General features: G+C 31.9%; 5 protein-coding genes and 1 long non-coding RNA gene across 7 annotated transcripts in view; 3 read left to right on the top strand and 3 right to left on the bottom strand.

The window, feature by feature from the left end:
• Positions 1-937: 937 nt before the first annotated feature.
• LOC149484218 (phosducin-like protein 1) lies at positions 938-3,303 on the top strand. The gene is made up of 2 exons (XM_089701725.1): positions 938-1,077; positions 1,237-3,303. Exon 2 carries the CDS (start codon positions 1,239-1,241, stop codon positions 2,040-2,042), a length of 804 nt encoding a protein of 267 aa, XP_089557851.1. The 5' UTR covers positions 938-1,077; positions 1,237-1,238; the 3' UTR covers positions 2,043-3,303.
• Uba2 (Ubiquitin-like activating enzyme 2) lies at positions 3,300-10,301 on the bottom strand. Its single transcript, XM_089701724.1, has 7 exons — positions 10,046-10,301; positions 9,816-9,970; positions 9,146-9,293; positions 8,085-8,579; positions 7,552-7,723; positions 6,606-6,773; positions 3,300-4,779 (listed from the first exon to the last, which is right to left on the bottom strand). Exons 1-7 carry the CDS (start codon positions 10,187-10,189, stop codon positions 4,238-4,240), a joined length of 1,824 nt encoding a protein of 607 aa, XP_089557850.1. The 5' UTR covers positions 10,190-10,301; the 3' UTR covers positions 3,300-4,237.
• A 307-nt stretch (positions 10,302-10,608) lies between these two features.
• On the top strand, positions 10,609-12,913 carry SmF (small ribonucleoprotein particle protein SmF). Its single transcript, XM_089701723.1, has 4 exons — positions 10,609-10,657; positions 12,024-12,074; positions 12,158-12,343; positions 12,545-12,913. The coding sequence occupies exons 3-4, from the start codon at positions 12,169-12,171 to the stop codon at positions 12,634-12,636; spliced, it is 267 nt and encodes an 88-aa protein (XP_089557849.1). The 5' UTR covers positions 10,609-10,657; positions 12,024-12,074; positions 12,158-12,168; the 3' UTR covers positions 12,637-12,913.
• Positions 12,914-13,379: 466 nt separating this feature from the next.
• Hpr1 (THO complex 1-like protein Hpr1) overlaps positions 13,380-25,896 on the bottom strand; it is a 45,301-nt gene continuing 32,784 nt past the window's right edge. The window contains exons 11-12 of the transcript XR_016316406.1: positions 17,477-17,856; positions 13,380-14,379 (exon numbers count right to left, since the gene is read on the bottom strand). The gene's annotated coding sequence lies outside the window, so the exon portion shown is untranslated. The remainder of the gene's footprint in view (positions 14,380-17,476; positions 17,857-25,896) is intronic.
• LOC149484215 (uncharacterized) lies at positions 17,769-18,581 on the top strand. Its single transcript, XR_016316436.1, has 2 exons — positions 17,769-17,864; positions 18,043-18,581. It is a non-coding gene; the product is annotated as an uncharacterized LOC149484215 (long non-coding RNA).
• Positions 18,236-25,516, bottom strand: Tgs1 (Trimethylguanosine synthase 1). Of its 2 annotated transcripts, none has more exons than XM_089701787.1 (11): positions 25,248-25,516; positions 24,848-24,992; positions 23,177-24,519; positions 22,376-22,645; positions 21,696-21,900; positions 21,270-21,537; positions 20,771-20,912; positions 20,021-20,181; positions 19,429-19,604; positions 19,067-19,189; positions 18,236-18,676 (listed from the first exon to the last, which is right to left on the bottom strand). In XM_089701787.1, exons 1-11 carry the CDS (start codon positions 25,385-25,387, stop codon positions 18,581-18,583), a joined length of 3,069 nt encoding a protein of 1,022 aa, XP_089557913.1. In that variant the 5' UTR covers positions 25,388-25,516; the 3' UTR covers positions 18,236-18,580. The 2 variants fall into 2 exon arrangements, with proteins under 2 accessions (XP_089557913.1, XP_089557912.1); XM_089701786.1 differs by having other exon boundaries at positions 18,238-18,676; positions 21,270-21,543.

Raw genomic sequence — 25,896 nt, 5'->3', positions numbered from 1 at the left:
GTACTTAGTAGTAATAAACATACTCCAAAATAGCCCGGTTTACACGCACGCTCTTTCGCGCGCGATTCGGCTTTCACGCGGGAAAGAGCGAGCATTTAAACGATGACAGAGAGAACGAGATTGCGCGTCCACTCCGCACACACTCCAACGCGCCATGCTTTTCTTCGTTCAATCGCGCGTGATTATCGTTTACACGCACAATCTTTCCTCTTTCCTCAGCGCGCGTGCTTTCCCGCGTTCAATCCCGCGCACTCAATCACGCGGTAAAGAGTGTGCGTGTAAACCGGGCTATTGTGACGCATTATACTATACTCATATAAAAGAAAGAAAAAAAAATACACAAAAAATATTTATTTGTGAATTATCGATAACAAGGCTGACATCCCTCAGAGCATAGCATCAGATAAATATCAAGTTAATGTCATTAATGTTGAGTGACACAAATTTCAACCTTATCTCTATGTGTTGCGTTTCAAATTTATATCTATCGAAAACTAACGCCCTCTGTTGTGGAGTAGCTGAATGTTTTCGAATTTGGAATTTCTGTGCAATGAGAAACAAAACAGCTAATATACCTAGGGATGTTATACTAAAATAAACCGTAACATGGTGCGTTAGGGTACATATTGAAATGCTGAATTTATAACCTAAGTCAGTTTTTACTCAAATTAAGCTGTCCAATCAAAGGCATAGTTTACTTGTAGTGTACTGTATAACTATCGGTTTAAATGTGTGGGTTTGGTGACACTGGTTTTCATACTAATTAGACATTACAGCACTTCTATATGTTTTTACTGTTCTGTGCAATCACCTTTGTATTTGTATTTGTTCAAAAACCTTGTATTCTTGAAGAAAGAATTTGATTTAAAAAAAGTAAGTGTCAAACGTCCATAATTTGACAATGACATAAAATCCAAACTGCCAAGCCCAACTCCCAAGCCAGCTTACCCCTCTGCCCGCATTCCCAGATTCTCATTATAGACATCAAAGAAAGTGTAAACATAAAACAATTACTATTTGTGAAAGCGAACCGTGTTAACGACTTATTTTGCCCCACAATTTTGAAACTTTAAAGCGGTAAGTACAGATTTTTGTATTTACTTCTATGAACAAAATAAAAACATTCATTTCATTCAATTCGCATACATAGTTAAGGTAATTAGTGTAATGAGACTGATCTTAACTGTATTGACCATTCAAAATATATTACTTTTACGGAGTTTTATTTCTTTACAGATATGGCCACTTTGGAAGATAAGATACTTGGTGAGAAACTGCATAATTATTGCAGTAGTAGCGAAGATGAAGGTTCTGATGACGAAGGTAATGCGAGTGGAGATGAGGAGAAAGTGATAAAGACATCTGCTACGGCAGCCGAGCCTCCCCCTGTTAACAGTTGGAATGGGTCGGCTAGCAACACAGGCCCAAAAGGAGTGTTAGAAGATTGGCGTAGATTCAAACAATTGGAAGCCGAAAACCGTAAAGAATTAGAAAAAGAACGCATAGCACTGGCTAAAAAGCTTACATTATCTGTAAAAACACAGAGAGAAGAAGAAAAGGAGAAAGAAATTGATGAAATTGAAGATGAATTAAATGAGCTTATTGATGAAGGGTTTCTAATGAAGTATCAGCAACAAAGAATGCAAGAGCTCATGGCTCAACTGCAAAAGGCACCAAAATTTGGGTCAGTCCAAACACTCAACAGTCAAGATGAGTTCTTGAACTCAATAGATAAAGAAGATCCCAAAGTCGCTATTATTATACACATTTACAGCAACAAAAATAGAGCATGTGAGACGATGGACGGTTGTTTGAACATCCTGGCTTCAGATTATCCTATGATAAAGTTCTGCCGTATTGCAGCTGATATAACAGGGCTAAGTCGACATTTTAGAGTGGACGGAGTGCCAGCGATTTTGGTGTACAAAGCTGGTCAAATTATAGGAAATTTTGTCCAGCTTGCCTCTGAATTGGGGAATGATTTCTTTGCTCCAGATGTTGAGAAATTTCTAATAGAATATGGTATGCTACCTGAAAAGTAGATTAGTGATAAATGTGCTCTTAATAGATGTAATCTTTGCTATAAGTGAAATGTAGGCTACTTTCCTATGAGTGTGATAGATTTAAGGAATGTTTTAATACATTTAATTTTTTCTTGATTTAGTTATCTAAGAAAATTGATTTATTTTTTTATTTTTTTGGATGTATTTTAAATGTTTAAATTACTGAATAAAGATATTATTATGTGTTCAAATATACAATGCATTTCAATTCTATTGAATGATTTTAAAGTGAAGTAAATTTTAATTATTAAATGTAACATCAACAATTTTAAATTCTATTGATAAAATATTTAAAAAATGCATGCCTATATTACATACTTTGTGATGGTTCTATGCGTATCAATATTCTATTTTTTTTTTATTCATTTAGCAATAGTTGTGTTCATCTTAACCCACCGTAAAAATAATATATTAACAAATAATTATTCCACTTAGCAAATAATGTCTTTGAAATCATGAACTTAATTATTTAATCAAATTGTTTTCTTTAGAATAAATGTTATGTTTGTATGTTTAGACTTTCTTATCTCCAAAATTGGGTTAATGTTCTGTTGAGATTGTTAATTTTTTTCATGTGAACTAAATTTCCACTTAATTCCAATAGTTTATACATGTTCTCTAATCCATGAATGTGCTAATGAAATGTAATGTCTTCATATGGTAAAAACTTATAGTTTTGTTTTATACTATAGTGTGGAATAACATGTATGTAATGGTTTCTAACAACATGTACTTTCAAACACTAGTACTTAGTTTAAAACTATTGTTTTAAGGGCTCATTAGTGTAATGAAGTAAGTAATTAAAAGTCTGTTGATAATAAAACACTGGTATTTGTATAATTTAAATCATAATTGAACACAACTTTTTGTACCATACTTTTAAAAGATGTATTTGTGAACTTAATTATTATCAAGTTGTGTCTTTAAAAATATAACTAACAGTTTTAGTGGTAATCTCAATTCTTTATAATTACTATAGATGCAATACCTTATTATGTATTCACTTTTACTTGATGTACATTTATAAAATATCGACGCGGTTTCACGCATCAATAATACATTCTGGAAATGTTAATCATACTTAATTCGTACCAATAATAATTAATAAACTATACAATTAAATTTTTATTCTTGTGAAAGTCGATAATAGTCGTGTCGGTTAATCCGCGATTTCAATGCATTTTGTAAACCTCAGTATTATGTACTTGTTTTTAAGGATTTAATAAATAAAAACCATACATTTCATAGTTTTATTTAAGAGAAAATTTTTCTTACAATACTTATAAATAATTTTAGACAATGTTGTTCTCAACAATATTACACTTTTATTGATAAACCTCATGCGGTTTTATGTAGTATGTTAAATACGAGATTTCTTTTAAAAATACAGGGATACTCGTCCCTTACCTTTTTATATGAAAATATTCAATTTTAAAATTGAATCCTTAAAGTTCAACTTTTACGAAAATGGATATAAAATTTAAGTAAATATGTATTAAAAATCACAAAACTGGAGACTATACGGAGCTTGCTTACAACAAGGTATTTCATAACTTTTAAACTATCAGGCTCATGCCTTGATATGCAAAGCCTTACATTTCATACATAACTTACTATTGGGCCAAACCGCATCTAGACATATTTGCATTTTCCCACTGTACCTTAAATAAAAGACTCAAGATTTCTTTTTTGTCCTGTGACTGTGACTTGTTCGACGAATTAAAACAACCAAAATAATTTTATGAACTTTTCAATATTATATTGAGTTAAAAATTTAAAAAAAGACGGGTTGCACTCCGGGAGTGCCGGCAGAAGTGAAAACGCGCGTAGTAGAGGGGGAGAGAGCTGTCTACTCTCCGTCCGTCTTACGCTTTTTCGATCAGGTCACGTGTCCTGACGCGAGTTTAAGATTTTATACCCATTACGCGATATTGAACTACATTCCAAAAATGGTTCAGGAAACAATAAATCATATTTTGGGAAAATAACAACTCTGACAATATCTAGTGACGTCAAACAACTAGCTAAAATTTCACAATCTATGAACATGTTTACCATATGCATTTCTAACCACATACCATATTTAAACTAGTTATTTAACACATGCGATTTGATCCTTCGAGTCTTCATACAGTAGATATTTGCTTACATACACGTATTGAACATAACTACAGCTAACAGAGTTCCACAATTTCATCGGACATTTCTGTACGCCTACGTTTGGGAGGTTTCACTGTTTCCACACCTTCGTCTTCTTCTATAATCTCCATATCACTGTCACTATCGTCCTTTGGACGGGATGGACCAGGTTTGGGATCGTTTGAACCGTTCGAACCATTTGTGGGCTTATCTTCCTTTGGCGCTGGCATCGGTGCGTCCATTTCTGTCACAAGACGCCATGATTTCTCCTCGTCTTCTTGTTGAAGACGAACCCTCACTTCGTAGTTCTGAAGGAAATCGTCGACTAGCAGAGCGCAGCCATCGCTTAAGCCAATTTCTTCTAACGTTTTGTCGTTATTTTGATCTGTTTCTCCCGGTTCTGATGATAGCACGACTAGGCCTTTGCCCTCAACGGCTGCGTCGGGCGCTTGCATGTTGAGGCCTTCTTTAAGCGCTGTGTTTAGATCTTTGAGTGTCAACTGTTTGAGATTGCAAGCGAGTGCTACTTCGGGTTTTGGAGCACACACATAGCATTTTGGATTGGGCGCTGTCAATGCTGAAAATTGAAATAAACAATTAAAACACATTAAATTAGTGTAAGAGCGTATTTCTTCTTAAATGTTGGTACATCAATAACTACTACTACTGACTACTGCAGGTTTGCAACTAATTGACATGATTATTTTTGTTGTATTGTTTTCATGGGAATTGTTTTCATGGGTCTTATTTTAACATCTAATCAATTTTATTCAATTTGTCATAATAATCACTCTTATGGCCGTGATAGGTGAATATTTTCAATATAAATGTATTGTCTTCATTAACCCTTAAAGCTTTTCTGTCATTTTTTTAGTACATGTACTTATTGCCATGTAAATCTTGAACGTTCCAAAAAATCTAGAAAATTGACTACGTTGGAGAAAGTTCGATAACAAACCTTTATTTTTCTCCTACATGCCAATTATTCCGTCAGTCCTCGGATCACAGACACAATAGAAAATCTATTGTGTCTCGGCCCGATCGGGCCGCTCGGTGGTCAATGGGTTATAGAGAACATTTGATTCGTGTGCTAGGTGACTGTTGAATTTAGGGATTCCCGGAATTAGTGATGGTTTGTGTTTCTGGTCAATAATAGCTTTAATGAAATAGTATCCGTGATTGATTTCTATTGATTTAACTTTCAGGTGAGATAAACTATTGTTTTTGCTCTAAAGATTATGAAATATTCAAATAATTCTATGACAAAATATTCGAAATATACCTGGTCCGTTTTTTGGGACAGTGCCGTAGAAACAGGTAACTAAGAACCATTTGGCATGTCCCAAGTAACGGACGTTGCCATGATTCGTACTTTAATAAAATATCACTTTTATGGGATTTTCTTGCTTTAGAGTCTTTAATTATATGTAGAATTATTTTAAATTAAGTTCAAAATGACGAATATAATCTAAGGGCCCGTAGACAAAGTAACAATTAAAAAACGATAACGAAGTTAGAAAAGGAAAAATGTATGGGATTGACATTAGATAGACCACGTGATCTAACGCGGCGTATGTCAATCCCATACATTTTTGCCTTTTCTAACTTCGTTATCGTTTTTTAATTGTTACTTTGTCTAAGGCCCAAGATCAGTTAAATCTGTTGGGTCTACAATAGAACCGGGTGTTCCTCGACCTCCACATGCATTTCGTCTAAATGTCCTAATCATCGGCCAAATATCACTTCACATTTAGAAAAACCATTATTATTTGTATTCAATGAAACCAAAGGTTGCTTGACACGAAATAATGAATGTTATTTAACATTCCAAACAAATAAATAGTGTGATTGAGCTCTAGAGGGCTCAATTATCATTTGTTAGGTATTAAGTTAAAATTGAAGAATTTTTTGTTATAATAGATAGTGAAAATACTGTGATACAATAAAACAATAAAATGCTACTTGAAATTGTTTTCAATTGTGTTATATTAAGTGAATATATATTTTTTTCATTCTAATTTTATAAGCTGTATGACAGCGTTGTCCGTTTTTTGAGACAGCAATGAAGACAGGGTTCTTGGCAAAGGCCGTTTTAACAGACATCCTGAAAAACCTACTTACAGAAAATTTGTTTCATTTTTTTCTCTACTATAGTATTTTTTAATCAATAACTATCACTAAAACCAATTCAGGTCATATCTGGGTACATTATTTCAGGGCTTGCCGTGTTAAGGGTTAACTTACTAAATGAAGTTTATGATTATTTTTTATTCTTCTCTGCAATGTATTTCTCAATTTACAACCAAGCTTAAATAGGATCAATTTTATAGAAATATTCATCACATAATGGTTTACATTTACAATTCAAATGGGTAAAAACGAGCAAAATAAAATTCAACTCACTTTTTTCCGGCACGAACAGTTGTCCCCGATGATTGACCTTAGGCCTCAAGTACACACTGGTGCAAGTCTCAATATCCCCTTTAAGTATCGCCTGAGCGCGGATAACCGCTAAACCAGCCACGATCGCATTTGCTGTTGCTATAGCTGGTATTATGTTGCCAGCCATTGCTAAAAATAAAATATTTTTTGTAAGAAATATACAAAAAAAATTCACTAAAAAGCAGACTACATTTTAACATTTAAAATTAATCAAAAATGGTATTTATTATACAATAGAAATATTATATAATATTTAATAAACAGTAGCCTATGTGACTCAAGAAATGAGCTTTCATTCAGTGTAAGAATTTTTAAGCTATTGCATAGCAACGGGCTCGGAGGTGTGGCTTGTAGGCATAGCATGCAATAGCTTTACCACGGCAGTCCTCGAGTGCCACACGTCTTTTTATATTGTGTTATATTATGTTGTGCTAATACATTACAACATACAGAAACACCTATTTTGTTCTTTTAATGCTATTAGAATACATATAATAAAAAAATATGAATATAGTTTAGCACTTATTTATAGACATATTTCCCATGGGCTTCCAGGTTATTGCAAATAATTATGGAGAAAAGAGAAAGTTTGAAATTTATGAACCATTACAAATGATGATAATTAATGTTCCATGTTATGTTTATATTCATACTTAACACAATTTCATTATAAAATTTTACCACGATTTTACCTGTATTAGTCCGTTCTTATTGATTTAAGCTTGAATATATAAACTCTATCTCGATAAATTGACAAATAAAAGGACAATCTAACAGTGAAATAATTTTTCACCTGGAACCCATGGTTCCTGAGATAAGTGCATTGAAGTAAACAAAAAAACTCTTAGCTTTAAGATATAAGAATTGATAAAGTTAAAAAATAACGGAAATTTCATAGAAAACTTACATTTAATTTCAAATCTCGACTTCAAAGGAATATTAAAGATGTGCGCGCGAATATTAGCACAAGCTGTAACAAAGTCCATAGCACTTTTCTCGTCTTTGTCCCAAACTAAGTGATCTCCATCTGGCCTACTCTTTAGATCAGCTTGTAATTCTTTGCAGCTCGCTGCTAACACCTAAATGAGGGAAAGAAAATAGTTTTAAAACATGTATGTTTAATTATTTCAAACACTTTAAAATTTAACTATTGAAATAAATACACTTTACATGGCTCTAATAAAACAATAATATATTTGTACAGTTTTACTTAAAGTGTGATAATTTTATTAATAAATAGTTACTATCATAAGAATACTAAATAGTCACTCTAATTAAAACAGTTTTTCGGAAAATAGGCGCTTGTCGTAGATTTGCGAAAACATGTCCATATTATTGAAAATTAAAAGATATTATTTCTATTATTAAGAGTAGAAAGCAAAACCTCAATGTTTTATCGATAAACTATACATATAAGAGCACTAAATAAAAAATCTTTACCTGTGCACACTCATGTACAGACCACACTCTCTGATCTGGCAACCCCGAGTGTTTTGCCGGCGAATCGTCTTTCCCCGGCAAATTGTCCCAAGTCAGCGGCGTAGGTGGACGACGTTTCTTCCACAAATTCTCCATAGACAATAGATATCTGATATCGTCACCAAAGAGTTTAGTGAACAGTTTCTCTGGGTCGTAATTCGTTTCCGCCGCCCACATTCTCGTGCTTTTCCTTTCGACGTTCCCAGATTCTGTTTCTTTAGCGTTTAACGCTGAAGAACCGGCATCGCCTGCAGCCTCTGGGTCTGCTGTATCAGGACTGACATCTTGGTCGGGGTCTTCTTCGCCAAACAATTGGTTGAACAGATGCTTTGCCCATACAATGCAGTGAATTGGCTCAGATGGTGTGTTACGGATTGTACACCCGGGAAAACTCTTTTGTGGTGCTTTCGGTTGGCACTCATAGCATTGGGTTAGCCCCTTTTTGATTAATTCTACCTGAAATATAATAAGAATAACGAATTAGTTATCACAGTTTATAATATTAAATGTTTATTATACAATTAGTGCACAATCTTATTAATCGTGGTATGGAATTAAACATTTTAACACTAACAAATAAATCATTTTGTTAATAACTCAGGCCCCGGAATCACAGACACAATAGAAAATCTATTGTGTCGTGGCCCGATCGGGCTGTTCGGGGCTCAATGGGTTAAATAAATAGTTCATATGTATGTTAAGTACAGTTATTACAACAGAAATCACGATTTATAGATGCTCAAACTAAATGGGAATACAATGATCCTATTAATATTATAAATGTGAAAGTTTGTAAGCATGGATGTATGGATGTTTGTTACTCTTTCACATAAAAACTATTGAACCGATTACAATGAAATTTAGCACACATATAGAGGTAACTTGGATTAACACATAGGATAGGTTTTATCCCGGAAATCCCACAGGAACGGGAACTATGCGGGTTTTCCTTTGAAAACGCGGGCGGAAATCTAGTATTTCAATAAAATGCATAAAGACAATACTCTTAAACTACAATATACCTGTCCAGCATATCCAGCAGTGCCAGTTTCAACGAGCGGCACATTCGCGGCCAGGCACATTCGGTTAACATGGTTACGGGCCACTCGGTTGTCCAGTGCGTTCATCACAATGTTGAACTGTTTGAAGTAGCTGACTCCATAATCGTTGCTGAAAGTTTAAGTTTGAATTGGTATTGTGTGTTAGAGTAATTATTTTTATTAGAAGTTGATCAATACATCACTACAAAGTATAAAACAAAGTCGCTTTCTCTGTCCCTATGTATGCTAAATCTTTAAAACTACGCAACGGATTTTGATGCGGTTTTTTTTAATAGATAGAGTTAAGAGGAAGGTTTTAGTATATAATTTATTATGTTTTAGACAAAGCGGGCAAAGCCGCAGGCGGAAAGCTATACTACTATAGCCATATAATTATTTGCATTTTAACTGAAAATGGACATAAAGAAAAACCTTATGGAATAGGAAAATCAGAAGATCATACACAAATAACAAGGTAAAAGGTGGATTATACATTTATAGCCGATATCCATATATCTACAGTACAACAATATGATGTCGACTGTTCTACTAGTTTATCTTTATTTCATTGATACAATCAAAATGATAGTCTACCCTATTGATGACTATTAATTTTGATAGGGTAGTTGCCAATTCTGTAACTATATTATACCTGATTACGCTATCATGGTGGGCAACAATATTCACGTTGGGATTAAAACTGAGTGCGCTATCCTTTGCCACTTGTGCCTTGGATTTTCCAACATGCTCTTTGTGGAAAAGAAATTGACGATTTAAATTGCTTACGTCGATGGTATCAAGGTCAATCTGGAAACATTAAATATTGATTAAAAAAGCGAATAATCATGACAATAAATAACAGTAATCAAACACATTACATACAATCTCAATGTTTGGGAAGCCAGTCAGTACAAGGTTCTTTAGAATTTCACAACCTATACCACCGGCGCCGACGACTAAAACTTTCGAATTAGCGATGGCTTCTGTTAATTTCTCATCAAAAACACCTGCTACTCTAGCAACCATATTGTGTGATTTATAATTAACTTTCAAACAATGGTGTAATATCTATTACTTTAATTAAAATACGAATAAAATAATAAAAAGCACAGTTTTATATCATGAAACAGCGCCTGTCAAAGTCACAGAGCAAGTAATATCACAGAGCAAGTAATATGTCGTCGCGAATTTAGGTGTTGCCACTTGCCAATGGAAATTTTGAAATGACGTTAGCGGCATATTGTCTATGTCTGTATTAATTTAAATATTAATATATGAAAACCTCAAAAATAACTACTCTTCATAATTCTTTATTTTATTTAAAATATTTAGATCAAAATCATGGATTTGGTGATGAGATAAATTGAAATAAATAATTCTATGATAAATATAAAATGTCATAGCATAAATTATTATATTGACGATGGAAACACATTGGGCATAGACAAATGTCTAATTTAAAAAATAATAATTTGGCGTCCGTCACGTTTACGACAGTGGGTCGACACTTAGAACATCGTTTTGGTTAGGATTCTATTATCAAGCAATTTTAAACTTCATTCAATTGACATAGAGTTCAAATTATTTTGTACTTTTCCAAGACCTAAGGGCGAGTCTGGCATGCCAACATTTAGAAAAAATAAAAATATTTCTAATGTTGGCCTCTCCGATGTAATCATATATTATAAGATTTAATATTTTAGTTTTAATTATTTATTATTATTTCTTCTTTTTTTTTAAACCTTATTTTTGTACATTTTAATTTTAAGCTAGTACATTTATAAATTATTTCTTTCTTTCTTCGATTTCTTGTCAATGGTTAAGACTTAAGCATAGACAACGTCTTGATGTTGATTCGTTGTTTGTTAATTTGAATTCAAAATGGCGTTTTATTTTGTTTTGGTGGAAGTTAAACAAAATTTGTTCTTCATAAATCGTAGATTTTGTTATTTACTCAGTTAATCAAAGTGTACTTTGAATTTGTTAATTTGTAGTATTTCTGCCAAAAGTGAAAAAAGAAGAAAAAGTGTTATGTGTAAACAATGTTAAAATCTTTGTGTGTACTTAATAATTATTTGATTTATGACTTAATATTTGCAATATTATGTACCCAATGACTGTTCTATAAGGAAGATAAAACATAATAATTACACAACAATTTATGAGAAAACTTCTCTATTACGTCATGTTCTGGCTGTAGAATCAATTGGAGAGATATTATTATGTCCAAAGAAAACAACGGCTTCTTCATATACAATTCCAATATGGCGATCCGAACGATATATTATTGGTATCGAAATTTAGAACGAGATTTTAAAATAGAAATCCCGCAAAATGTTTCAAGGAAAAGTATAAAATGTGAATCAACTGTATTCACATAATATTTAAGCCGTTAACCGAATTAAGTCCTACATGCCTAAATAAAGATATTCAGCAAAATTCAAATGGAATTAACCATTTTTGCCTATTATAGTGAGTTTTAATATTATATAAAAATGTTATTATAATTATAAATATTGTATTATAATAAACTTATTGATCTACATAGTTGGTGTTTTATTTTTAATTTCCTTTAAATTTGAATAAGGATGAGAACTAGTAGTGATGTTACCCAGCATCGAAAATTTTATCGATATCGATATGAAGTTTTATCGATAATATGCACTCAAAAAGACATCACTAGCACGTCAACTTTTAAATGTTGGCAGCAATGTGTGTCATTTTTGACGTAAGTGAGCTTATGTTGGTATATAAGATTCGCCCTTAGCCAATACATGCATATGTGTGCGTGAGCTCGAAATCAAAGTACTGAGTGCCGTCTCTTACTATATTACTTGCTCTGTGGTTTACGATACCTAGGTACCTACCCGGTGAATCTTTCTTGAATTTTTGTGTTTTTACTTAGAAAAACGTAAGAAAAATACAAACTTATTAAGTGATACGCTATATTTATAATTAAGTGAGGACTATACATTACTTTTATTGATATTACAGAAATTTAAAAAATGGCGGCGGCTATGCCTATCAACCCCAAACCTTTCCTAAACAGCCTTACTGGAAAGGCTGTGCTTGTAAAATTAAAGTGGGGTCACGAGTACAAAGGCCTGCTTGTATCTGCTGATGGGTACATGAATTTACAATTGGCTAACACGGAAGAAATCATCGATGGTTCTTGCACAGGTTAGGTTATGTTTTCTTTTAGTTTGCAATGCATTATAGCACTTGTTATTTTGAAATATTTTTAAAAAGGTACAATATTATATTAAGGACACATTCCTTATGCTGTAATAAAATAAAATATTTGATGTCCAGAATGAAATAAAGATTGGGATGTTGCTTGAATGAATTCTTGTTTACTGACTGTAAACATTTCGCTTCCAGGTAACCTTGGAGAAGTACTGATCAGGTGTAACAATGTTTTATACGTCAGAGGTGCTGAAGAGGAGGATGAGGAAGGGGAAATGAAAGAATAGTAGATTAGAATTATTAGCAAACAAGTCAAGTCTAAAAATGAAACCAATTATTTTGAAAACTAATATTTCAGTGTAACTTTCCTACATATTTTTGTATTAAAGATTCCAGTTTGATCCTAACAGTACATTAAAAACTTGTAAATCAGATAAAACAAATCTTATGTTGAAATAAGATACTGATGTAAAGCAGAGTTCTGTAATTATAAGATAGATTTAATTATTTTTAAGGGATGATAGTGATTTTACACTAAGATAAGAATTAAAGTAATTTTGAAAACTTTTGTCTTACCTTTTTTAATTATTAACTCTTGCCTGCTATTTTAGCTGATCTTCTATTGGTTATATCAAAACACATTTAAGTATGGTGGTCAAAAACAATAATATTAAAGAAAGTAAACCAAGAAAAGACCCACCAAATTATGCAATTATTAATACATAAAAAGGATTAAGTCAGTACAAGAAAATAGGGTAAGCATTCTTAATAAAACACCTCTCTTGTGTCATACATATAATAAATTCTATGTACTTTACAACAAAAATATACAGAGATCACAATTATTAAGACCGCACATTAATATTTTTAAATGTAAAAAAAAGTATTGTTTATTCTCTGCCTACACCATACAGATTAATTTAATACTATGACAAAAAGCCTGCTTCAAAGGGTTGGTTGAAGGTATACTCATTAATTGTTCAGTAAAACGAATTAATAAACAAATTAATTGTTCAAAAGTTTATTGAAGAAAAAAGTTAAGTCCTGTGTCCGCTAGTGCCGAATGGGGCATATGTTTTACTGATCGATTTTCATTGGGACAATTAGGACATCAGCCTTCTGTGTTCTGCCAAAGTTTTTTTCTTTGTATGCAATGGGAATCAAACCTATTATAAATTATAATCACTCTACCTAGGAGGTATACAACATCAGAAGCAACAAAAAGTTTTCATAAAAAAAAACTTCTGGTTTCAAAAGACAAGTACCTAAATAATAAATATGATTGACAATCTATATTATACACGCTACACATTTATTATTTTCCTCTATAAGAAATGCAAATTCTTTTATCATTATATTTATTAGATTCTCAAGTATTGCTTACATCACATTGAAACTTACTAATCTAATAGTAAAAATGCAACACCAAGTTAATATATTTCTTCTGTATACATAAAATTTTGTTCATACACATTTATTATAAACTGTAAACATTAGATATGTGAAAAGAAGTAGGTATTCCATTTAAGAAATGATTCTAAATGTGACCAAACTGTTCAATAGACATACACTTTGCAGACTGCAGTGGACTTGAGTATTTAAAAAAAAGTCAAGTAGGTACAACATAGCTGCAATTTTTTTGCAGTTTTGGAAAGATAAAATCATCTATTTCTCTTATTATAACTGTTAGAATCGTTTAAGTTGAGAAAAATGATAATGTTGTTTTAAAAGTATCTTTTGAACAGTTTGTCTGGGAGTATAGTAAATACTTGTGCATTAGAAATGAACTAATTTTACAACTACACACTTATAACTTATTGTCATAAATAAACACTCAAAAGGCGGATAGGGTTAAGTGTACATATTTCGATAACATCTAAGAAAAATACAATTAGAAATATTAAATGCAAGTTGTTCATTAATAAAATAAAATCAGATTGATGTGTATGAATCCATGTAATACATGTAGGAGCTTTGTGCATGGTAATAACAAATACATATCAGAAACCCTAGTTATACCATGGTTATACCTTGTACAGGTAAATTAGCTTGGAGAAATTTTTGCGTTTGTAGTAGTGTATGGTCAGCAAATAAAATAAAACAACATTTTATTTTTAGTTTTTATTTTATACAGGGTTACTTGTAAAACACCAGCAACCTCGCAGGACAAGATAGCTAACATCATAAGTAACAACATTTGTTCTACGACTTTTGGCATAACGCAATAAATTATTTTTAAATGATTTTTTAAACTTTTATTGTACTCTCCTTACATTTGTAAGTCTATGTTCTATTAATTATCGGATGGACGACGCGACGCCCCCTTCCCCCTCTCGTTCGCTTTTTGTTTACGTAATTTTTGGGAGGCGTAGAGTTTATAATATTCAGACGGAAAATTAAATGAATATTTATTTTTGTATGAAAATAAAATCTAACAAATTATCAAAAGTCGAAATGTTGTTACTTATGATGTTAGCTATCTTGTCCTGCGAGGTTGCCGGTGTTTTACAAGTAACCCTGTATATATAAGGGATTTTAAATTAAACTATATGTGTTTCTCCTCTGAAAAAGATGAGACTTTATTTGAATATTTGCTCATTTAACATACATATAACTTTTACATTAACAATGTTACTAAAATGAAAAATTTACTAACCTGAAAAAGAAACGACATTTAAAGTTTAATTCTTTAGTTTGAGAAGTCAAAGGCTTGCCTCGACCATGTTTTAACACTGGAGCCATATTGAATTAACAATATAAAGTTACAACACTTACACACAAATTAAACACTAGTTATGGCCCTGCCTTCATACAAAACTGCTGAATACGCCGTTCGCACGGGAATAGAATGTGGATGCGATTTCCCTTAGTTAGCATCCAAGCTTACGTCTTTATAATTATTAAACTGTATAAATTCATTCTTTAACTCCGGTCTGCATCGTGCAGACATGGGTGTAAAAGTCTCATTTTAGGGTCAATCAATTTTTAAAGGTCCCGATCTAAATTTTCTCGTATTTTTTTTTTAAACTTAATTTTCAGCATTTTACTATTTCATTTAGAAGATAATTCTTCGTAGATTAAGATTATATAGGCAGCAGTGATGTTGATTACATACATTTGTGGATTTAACTTCACGAACCGATCTATTCACGGGAAATAATGTCCTTTGGACAACTTACACAATAGTACTTTTTTAAATGTTAAATTCCCTTCAGAATTAAAATATATTCTTCTAATATTAAATAATAAATAATATTTTGATATTTGTTCTATTTACACCCAAAATACGAAATATTTTTATTAAAATTGAAACGAATGATGTCTTTTGAACAACCAATCAATGTTTCATATATAAAAAAGTTTCAGTAAAGCGGAAATAGTGATATTTTTTACAAAAAAACTATTATGGCGAGCTTGTTACGTATCGTATTATTGATTTTACTAAATTTAAATGAACTGATTCTCGATATAACTGAATGAATGAAGTATAATGTGATTTTCATATGGGGACATCTTAGTCGTCTTGATTTTTGAAATGTTAAAATTACAATTAAACTAGACATAAAATTGCGTAATAAAAATGTGTTCCCGAAACAGCCGAGTAATAAACAAAACATGAACTATTTAACTGTTAAAGTATAAGTTTTATATAATTATTGTCCTAGGGACAACCAAATTGTCCATGGTACAACCACTTTTGTTGGCCAAGTGACTGGTTGTCTGCGGGACATTTTTAAAATTTTGACCCGCCAAGCAAATACTATTGTTATTTTATATATTAATCTCAGCTCACACTAAATTATAGACGAAAGCGCATCTCGTGTAGTATAATTGATAACAATGCATCAAGTACTTATGTTTTAATCACAGTTGTCTGACGGACTGACAATAAAGCCACCCCACACTCACCAACGTTGCTCGGACGACTGTTGCCGTGATTTTATACAAATCAAAATGGCGTTTGAGCCCGACAGTTAATTATTGTGTTTAGCTTGTTGTTTAGGAATCTACCGCGCCATCTGTGTTTTGTTTTCATAACTAAATTACGGTTGTCTGTGAGACCTGTGCCATGTAGATGATTTATGGGGACAAAAGTAAAATGCCTGAAAATCGTATTATATCCAATAAAAAAAAATTATTTGTATGTTTTTATGTCAATAATCATTAACTGAAACAAGAAGTGTATTTGGTATTTATGGTCGTGATAGTATGTGTTCGTGATGCGAAGTTTGTTAATGCATTGTAGCTTGGGGACAAATGTGATAGTACTGGAAAATTGCATTTAGTCTCTGGACAACCATGAAACTACGCACAAATTAATAAAACAATTAAAATTTTGTTTACAATAATGTTAGAAAATATTAAAAAGAATATAATTAAAACCAATTTAACTCTTTATGATTTCATGTTTATTAATTATCGTTCAGGGACATGATGCGTGTACCGTCGGACCATTAAAAGTTGATCGACCCTTTAGCTATTAAATGTAGTTTTTAAGAACATCTGAGTTTTCATTTGGGGCCTCCGGCTGCGGGACATGTAATTCACTTCAACAAATATTATAACAATAATAACAAATAATAACAACAATCAACAAATACAAAATTTATCAATTAAACTACGTACATAATAATTATAATTTTTGAATGAAATGTGCTTTATGTTCTAACGCTACCAAACGACTGCACGTGGCACCTGCGGACAGCGTAAACTGGTTTATTCTGGTTTTGTGCGTGTTTCCACTTTCCACTATCAAGTGACGATTTATTTATTTGTTTTGTTTCGTAATTATTATGGTCAAATATTAATTATGAAACAAATTATTATGGACACGATATTTTATTGTTTCACGGTAGTCGCCTTGTCGTTTGCTCAAGGACGTAAAATTGAATGATATATTTTTTTTTATAAAGTCAAAACCATTTTCTTTCAAATAAAAACTTGTTTTTATTGAAAACAAAAGTGTTGCTAGGAATAAGTATAAAATTAAATAGTAATGTTAGGATATCGAAACATTTTTGTATGGGCCAGAACGATATAGTGGAAACGCGCTCTAAGATCTGAGTAATATACACACCACTACATATGCAAAAATTTCTCCAAGCTAATTTACCTGTAAATCAATACTGTATCATATATACTGTCAAGAACAGTAATTATCAAACACATAATGCAGTAATGTGTATGAATTCCTTGCATTTTAGTTTTGAATGATTTATTGGTGATCAATAGTAAAAAATGTCACCCGTTTTTTTTTGCAAACATGGTAAAAACATGCTTTTATCAAATTGAAGCACACAACATTAAGATATCTTGAAAGTGCAGAATGTTAAAGCTACTTACAAGTTACAACACAGAGAGGTAACAACGTAATTGAAGAATTAAAATCTATTATTATCATTGATACACACATGACTCCTAATTATAGAGGTGTTATAGATAGAGTAGAAAACGTATGTACTACGGTTGCAAACCACAAAGAATTTCGTACATTGACTTGGTATAACCTATCTCTGTCGCTCTTGTGTAAAAATAATGTTTGCTGCGAACAGGAACCATTATTTACGCGGATGCAACAAAGATAGCATATACGGAGTTAATGTACTAAATACTTCTTGGTTCGCGACCGTAGCATAGTAACAAATTAGTATTCTGAAGTTAGAAAGAGATAGAATATTGTAATAACCAAGAAGCTTATATCTAATACACTGGAGATTGCACTATGACCATTAACTTGTAACAAGAAAATATGACGTTGAATGACGCCTGTATGTTTTTTTATCTCTTTCACACCTAACTTGGCAAGTTGGTGTAAATCTGAAATCTCCAGTGTATTAGATATAAGCTTCTTGGTAATAACCTATCTTTCTCTTCTGAGTTCTGACGAAATTACCTTTTTTTCTACCCGCATTATATATTAAAAAGTACCACAATTTTATCTCTCTTTCTAACCAAAGGACATCTTGACAAACTCTTTTATTCTATCTATAACACATCTATTTTTCTAATTCCTCTGCTTAATGAATATAAGATAAACATCCATAATATACCACTTTTATATCTCATTTCCACTTACTATTTCTTCACTATAATTGAATTGGTCAGAAAATAATGTTTCTACTTGGTTACTAATAACATGCCATTTTAAATGCCCTCTCAATAAATCTTCACATACATGTCATAAGTAATTTATAATTCTGTATTACATTTATAGATGTTGTATATATTTTTTTAATAAAAGTATGCTGTGATAGCAACAAATCTTCTGTCGAGAAAACTTTGTTCTATTTCCACGGTACCACCTGCTTCTTGAGCTATTGCGAGAATCTAAAAAGAAAATGTATATTAATAATCTTATATATAAAAATGAATCGCAAAATGTGTTGGTAAGCGCATAACTCGAGAACGGCTGAACCGATTTCGATAATTCTTTTTTTATTATATTCCTTGAAGTACGAGGATGGTTTTTACGTAGAGAAAACGTAAATATGTACCACGGGCGAAGCCGGGGCGGACCGCTAGTACTATAATATATGTGGAATATTATCCACAGAATTAGATTTTTAAAGTGTTTGCTATAATAATATTGTCTAAATATTACAGTTATTACTTATTATACCATTTATCTATCTTACATTGTGATTTGCAATACATCATCTCACAACTTAATGCAGATATTTGAATTAGAATTAAAAAAAAACTATTTATAATATTTACCTGATCAGTTTTTGAGTTCCTCGGTAGATACAAAGTGACATTGGAGTTAATTTCCCGCGCAATTCGCATAAGTTCGGAAGCCGGCTTTGGTATCAACATAGTTTCTATATCATATTCCGAATTCTGTAAAGAAATTAAAATTACATAAATTTACGTAATGTTTGCTGCTCGCAGTATCCTCGGGATGGATAGATCATCCTTTAAAATTTGTAAAAAATGATCATATTAACACAAAAACTTTTACAATTTCTTAATAAAGTGTTGGCCTCTAATGGTGAACAAATACTAATTTTTTAATAATATGTTTTCATAATTTAATTAAGTAGCGTAATTAGAATATTTTCGTTAAATAAAAAACTTACATCAGAATAATTAGGACCTCCCCAAGGTGGGCTCAGAAAAACCATATCCGCGTTCAAATTTGGCGCCATTTCAAAGAAATCGCCAACAATAAATTCTATTTTATCTGCGACGCCGTAAACCTCAGCATTGTGTTTGGCCATTTCTATTTTCAATGGATCTATGTCTATGGCAATAACTGTAAAAAAATCTTAGATAAAATACTTGTATAATCTGTGCAAAAATTTAATTCAAATTAATTTTAAAATAATATTGTTAGGGAAAGTTAGCTCAATTTTCCAACAAAGATATCCATGATCATCCGAAAATAAAAACTAATTGAATTACGATTTTTTATATTTCGACCAGCAAAAGATAGGATGATAATATAAATCACTACATAGTATAAAAAAATCTCTTCTCTGTCCATATAGGCTATAACCTTATGCTTAAATTTTTAAAACTACCTACGCAACTGATTTTGATGCGGTTTTCTTAAAGATAGAGTAACTAGGTAATTCTCGAAGGTTTTAGTATATTATCATTAATTGGGTTTAGAAAAAGCGGGCAAAGACGCAGGCGGGTCGCTAGTTTATACTTAAAAAAATTGCATACCTTTATGACAAGTGTGAGCAAATTGTATAGTATTTCCCCCGGCACCGCAAAACGCATCCAAAACTACATCATACGAGTATTTATTCGCAATGTGCCAAGCTACATTCTCTGGGGTCACACTGAACCAACTTTCGCGATCTAGTTTTATTCCTTCGTCGAATCTAAAACAATTTCAAATAGTTAGTTTTAAAGCATTGAAACACTTTATAAATGATAAATTTCGCCTTGTTTGATTTTTTAATCTTTTTCAATTTGTCAATTTCGAATGCAATCGCACAAGTGTTTGTTGTCAACGAAAACAAGAAAGTAGATTTATTAATAGTTTAACAGAAATTTTATAACAATGTAATGCTATAAAGACTTCACAATAGTGAATTATTCACTATATTAAAGCTTGTTCTCACATATTTAACTGACAAATAAGAAAAATCACAGAACATTTATAAATTCGAAAATTATTAGTTATTACCCACAAATATATGTACACTGTACAGTATAACATAAACCCATACTAATATTATAAATGCGACTCTGTCTGTCTGTCTGTTACTCAATCACGCCTTAACTACTGAACCAATTTGCATGAAATTGGGTATAGAGATATTTTGATACCCAAGAAAGGACATAGGCTACTTTTTACCCCGGGACATAGGATAGGTTTTATCCCGGAAATCCCACGGGGACGGGAACTATGCGGGTTTTTCTTTCACTGCGCGGGCGGAAACCTAGTATACTATAAAATATGCTTACCTATGGAACAGTGAGTGCCGTTTTTTCCAATATTTCATCATTTTAGGATCACCTCTCAGCTCCTCCGGTATATGAGCTGCATTACACTCTTCTACATCATGCTTCGAGTGACGCTTTTGACGTTTACGGCGTTTCGTTTGATCTGAATAATAGTTGATTTGAAAAAAAAAATCACAATAATAAAGCATTTTGTAACACATTTGAAGGCCAATATAAAAATATAACCAAAATTAGCAAGCATTTGAAAAGACCAAAATATTTTTTACGGATGCTGTGTATTTCTCAAGAATTATTTATGTAAAGGGATAGATAATAGATAAATTTATTGATAAAAATATATTTTGACAATTTTTTAATGAATAGAAAAAATTTGGACAAAAAGCGGGATTCGAACCCACGTTATTCTGCCAAACCAGAGCAACGCCTAGATTCTTGGCTACCCAAGAAATCTCAGCAATCGAATTTCTTCTACTATTAAATATTTTATATAGAAACTCACTGTTTGTTTCCATAATATCACTGCCTTCCTTATCACCATCTAACTCTTGCTTATCATTTTCATTTACTTCATTTAAATTCTCTTCATTTATAACAATGTTTATTTCTTCACTTTTAACTTTAGTTATTTCATCTTTTGTACCAATATTAGACATATCTTTTAAAGCTATATCTTTACTAACATCAATATTATTACAATCTTTTTCTTTGTCAGTATCCAATTTAATTTCGGGACCTTCGTCTTCTGTTTGTAAATCTTGACCTCTGTCCTGAAACTTTAATAAATCATTTTATACATAACATTACTTAGGCATAACATTTATTGTCTTCAGGTCAATAAACTTGACATTTTCTGCATGTAACTGCTTAAAACAAGCGCACAAAAAATCTAAAATCGTTCGCTTATTAAAGCAATAATAAATAGTACCTGGTCTGAACTATATGGATTCCCATCATCGTCAAAATATATTTTCTTCGGTGTCTTCTTATACCGTGGTAATCGCAGTTTCCTCAATCGTCGTCGAAACACAAGCTCACCGTGAGGCATTTGATCGGAGTCAAAACTGAATCCCATCGTTTGAAAGGTAGAATTTATCTTATCCGCTGTTAGTTCTTCTAAATCGACTTCGTGACTGCAACAAAACATTAATTGAATTGGGTAAAAAACCCCTAAAATTTATGTGAACATTTAATGAACAAATTTATGTCTTCTAACAAGAAGGTATATAAGGTATGTTCTACTAATAATTAAGTTTTCATTTTTTATACATCTTAATATATATAAATCTCGTGTCACAATGTTTGTCCTCAATGGACTCCTAAACCACTTAACCGATTATAATAAAATTCGCACACCATGTGCAGTTCGATCCAACTCGAGAGATAGGATAGTTTAAACATGTAGGTACCACGGGCGAAGCCGGGGTGGACCGCTAGTTACATATATATTGTTTTATTTTTGTTGTTGATTTATAAATAATTTAATACTTAATATTAATATTTCCAGGTCCAGACCAATATTAATGTTAAACTTATTCTTTCAAATAATTATTTATCAGTCCTAAGAATCAATAAAATAAGTACATAGATTGTAAAATTAATATTTACCTTCTTTTTAGTGTAACAGGTTTTTCCTCTGGTGGTTCATCATCACCATCATCATAATAAGAATTATTGTAACTATTTTTTTTACTACGCTGATTATTTGATTCACTTACACTTCTTGTAATATTTCCTGAACTTATAGTTTTATCACCTTTTGAGTTATCATTTTGGTTATTATCACCATCAACTGGATTACTATCTTCATATTTTTCGTTTTCATTTACTAGATTTTGTAGCAACGCACCAACAGAATGTATTTGACGATTATTGTATCTGTAATAAAATAATATTAATACATCACACTACATTTTAGTTAAAAATTTATTTAAATTATTGTAAAATGCATTTATTTATTAATACTTGTAAAAGTATAAATTTATAAAGAATAGAAAAAATTCGATCACGAGGCGGGACTCGAACCCGCATCCTTTCGCGTTCTTCTTTCGTCTTTATCCTTTTATAAAGCATTTGAATGCCATAAAACCAAAAATATAAATTCAACAAAAAAGGTCGTGTACCATCGTTACAATATTGTATTCACTGAAAAGTGCTTCATATTGGTTGAAATGGTTGTTAATCATCTCAATAGATGGCGCGCGGTGTGTCCCTTAGACACATAAAACTGAAAGAATATAATAAATTTGATTGTTCTGGCGGGTCACGAGTGGCTGATTTGGGCAGGCATCCGCCCCGGAATGGCGCAAAAGGATGCGGGTTCGAGTCCCGCCTCGTGATCGAATTTTTTCTATTATTTATATTTATAAAGCTTTTGAATGCCATAAAACTTGTAAAAGTATTACTAACCTTTTAGATTTCTCAGCTTTTTTATCACATGTATCTTCGTCCTCTTGACTTTTTTGTGCATCATGTCCAGTTTCTTCTCTATCATTTTCTGCATTCATTGTATCAGGTACATCAGCTTTACAAACTTCACTATCTATCGATCCACTTGTATCATCTTTGTGTTCTTGCAACAGATTCTGCAATAAGGCCCCAACAGAGTGAACAATGCGATTTGATTTCTTGTTCCGTTTCCTTGGCTTTTTCACTTTATCCTCCAAATTTACTTGATCCATTTGAGTTCTAACTTCAATAACTGATGGCAATTCCTGTGAATTCCCTTCACTGTTTTCACATTCGACATCTAATGTCTTTACATCTTCTGTTTTCTTATCCACAGCCAATTCTCCGTTCTCGTATTTCTCTTCAATTTTATTAGCATTGTGACATTCAGTATAGTTTGCATAATGCAATGCGTAAATTTCACCAAAATGCTTCTTCCATAAGAATTGCCAATATTGTTCTGTGTCCATTTCTTCTGCTGGTGCCTGTTCATTATTTTCCTCCACATTAGCTATTCTAGTTTGATCATTAAACTGATCCTCAGATGTTGATGATGTGACACTATAATCATCTGTGGGTGATGACTCTGATGTTACATGGCTTGATGTAACATCACAGCTGGAAATGGTAATCTTTGTCACATTAGTCAAAGAATCTGTTCCTTCTACTGTTCTAGGGCTGACAATTCTGTCATGTTCAGAACAAGATCGCCTTCTACTACTTATAGACAACCATGCATCATCACCATCTTGCTTATCATTGTTTGTGTTATTTTTATTGTTTTTGTCACTTAAATCGTCATTCTTTGATCCCCTTTTATATGGATTAACTTTAGAATCATATGAAAATTTCCTCTCTCTCACATTGTCTGTTTTCTGATTGGAATCAGTAACATCTGTACTTATTGGCTCTGCTGAATTTTGTTTCATCATGTTATTTTCATCAACCGCCAATTCACCATCATTTAAATATGCTGGGTTGATATAGTCACTATATTTGTGTATCCAAGAAGCCCAGATGATTCTCTCCCCATTCACAGCCCAGAACTTTTCCCAAGTATCTTCAGATAGATAATCTTCTTGAATATTGTTTGTTTGTACGGGAGTATCTTCGTCCATTTTTTCCATTCTGTCATTTGATGTGTAGACAGAGTGGTAGTCTTGATAAGTGAGGTCGGCCCCACTGTCACTAGGCTGAATAGTGTTTGTGTGAAAGCTATGTATTTGAGCTGGGTCATGTTCATCGGTTGAACAGTAGTTATCCGTGTGGGATGCACTGCAATAGCAGCTGGCGTTTTCATCTTTCTGCAATTATTGGTTTAATTAAAGACACAAAAGATTGAGCTCAATAACAACATGCATAATATTGTAGTTGAATAGGTATAATAAATTTCCAAAACTGTTTTAGTACTTTAATGTATAATTTCTATGGTTATAGAATCATAGTTATCTATCTAGATATATAAACATCTGTTTATATAAACACTTACACCAATATAGAAAGGGAAGGCACAATTTAAACCTTTATAAAGCTTTGGTCAGTATTGTTATTTTTAATTTATTAAGTATTGATAAAATTGGCGAAAATTTTATGCATATCTATGCAATCAAATTATTTCAAAGAATGACTTACATCACATTTAACTTTGTAAGATGTATCTAGCGAGAAATGCACATGAGATTGATCTTCACACTCCTGTGATTGGGATCCCTGAATAAAATCTGCATCGCTTTCACTCCCATATTCGTTTTCAACATAATATGTTTTTATTCCATCCCTGAATAATTTTTAAAAGTAGTTACTAAAAATATCACTAATAATTTACTTAATTTTTTAAATAAAATGAGCCTCTTTCTCAAATAATGGTTGTATGGAAGTGACTCTCGCCACCGAGTACGTCACAAGTAGAAGAGATTTATGGAATATTTATGTTTAAAAAGGGTAATTATTGTTTAGTAAAATCTAACCAAAAAAATACATTGTTGAAAATATCGATTATGTTTATATATCTATTAACTATGATATGTAATACCTTATAAATACTCTACTACAAAGACAATAAACGTAATTATTTTCTTCGTCAGATTCTTCAGGATTTTCGAATTGATCGCCGATATTGAAGTTAAATTCGGCCAAGGGTTCCCATCGGTGATAGTCATAATAACCGGACATTATCACTTAAACTTAAAAGTAAAATGTAAAGCTTTTTATATATTTCGACGCTGCAAAATAACTAGGAATAAAAATTAAATTATTTTCCTACATCTAATAACAAAAATCCATGACTAAAAGTGGAATTTCTGAATTCTGAGAGAAATTCGAAACATCAATAGTTTAACTGTCAATGTCAAACAATTTTTTTTTTTTCGTTTATCATGGCAATAAGGCTAAACTATTTGCCAGTGTCGAGTTTTAAATTAAAAAATAAGTCACAACTGTGGTCATAACATAAATTTTCATAAATTCTACTAGCGGGAACTCATGAAAAAACGTTGATAGTGCATTTATACAATCGCGATAGGCGAATGAAAAATGAAAAATGAAAAATTTCTTTATTAGTTTCAAAAAATGTTACATAATATAGTTAGAATAACGAACACTTTTGTGTAAACCAACATGTAAACAATGCACAATGATATTCGCCATGAGAATCGCATATTCATGTTTTAATACCAGTTTTC

Source organism: Colias philodice, chromosome 12 (genome assembly GCF_061535455.1).
Source record: "Colias philodice isolate Cphi_HAF_F1 chromosome 12, ilColPhil1 Martin Lab GWU primary, whole genome shotgun sequence".
NCBI classification, from domain to species: Eukaryota; Metazoa; Arthropoda; class Insecta; order Lepidoptera; family Pieridae; genus Colias; species Colias philodice.
The sequence above is the reverse complement of the archived record's forward strand: the minus strand, read 5'-3'. Positions and strand labels throughout refer to the sequence as shown.

Bases quoted from the DNA above. Each gene is read 5' to 3' on its own strand.
- LOC149484218 (XM_089701725.1), top strand. From the start codon at position 1,239: ATGGCCACTTTGGAAGATAAGATACTTGGTGAGAAACTGCATAATTAT.
- Uba2 (XM_089701724.1), bottom strand. From the start codon at position 10,189: ATGGTTGCTAGAGTAGCAGGTGTTTTTGATGAGAAATTAACAGAAGCC. The intron at 9,971-10,045 runs GTATGTAATGTG...TAATGTTTCCAG, and splicing joins GCTTCCCAAACATTGAGATT to ATTGACCTTGATACCATCGA. The intron at 8,580-9,145 runs GTATATTGTAGT...ATTATATTTCAG, and splicing joins CTGCTGGATATGCTGGACAG to GTAGAATTAATCAAAAAGGG.
- SmF (XM_089701723.1), top strand. From the start codon at position 12,169: ATGGCGGCGGCTATGCCTATCAACCCCAAACCTTTCCTAAACAGCCTT. The intron at 12,344-12,544 runs GTTAGGTTATGT...TTTCGCTTCCAG, and splicing joins CATCGATGGTTCTTGCACAG to GTAACCTTGGAGAAGTACTG.
- Tgs1 (XM_089701786.1), bottom strand. From the start codon at position 25,387: ATGTCCGGTTATTATGACTATCACCGATGGGAACCCTTGGCCGAATTT. The intron at 24,520-24,847 runs GTAAGTCATTCT...CAATAATTGCAG, and splicing joins CTTACAAAGTTAAATGTGAT to AAAGATGAAAACGCCAGCTG. The intron at 19,605-20,020 runs GTATGCAATTTT...ATTTTTTTACAG, and splicing joins TGCTCACACTTGTCATAAAG to TTATTGCCATAGACATAGAT.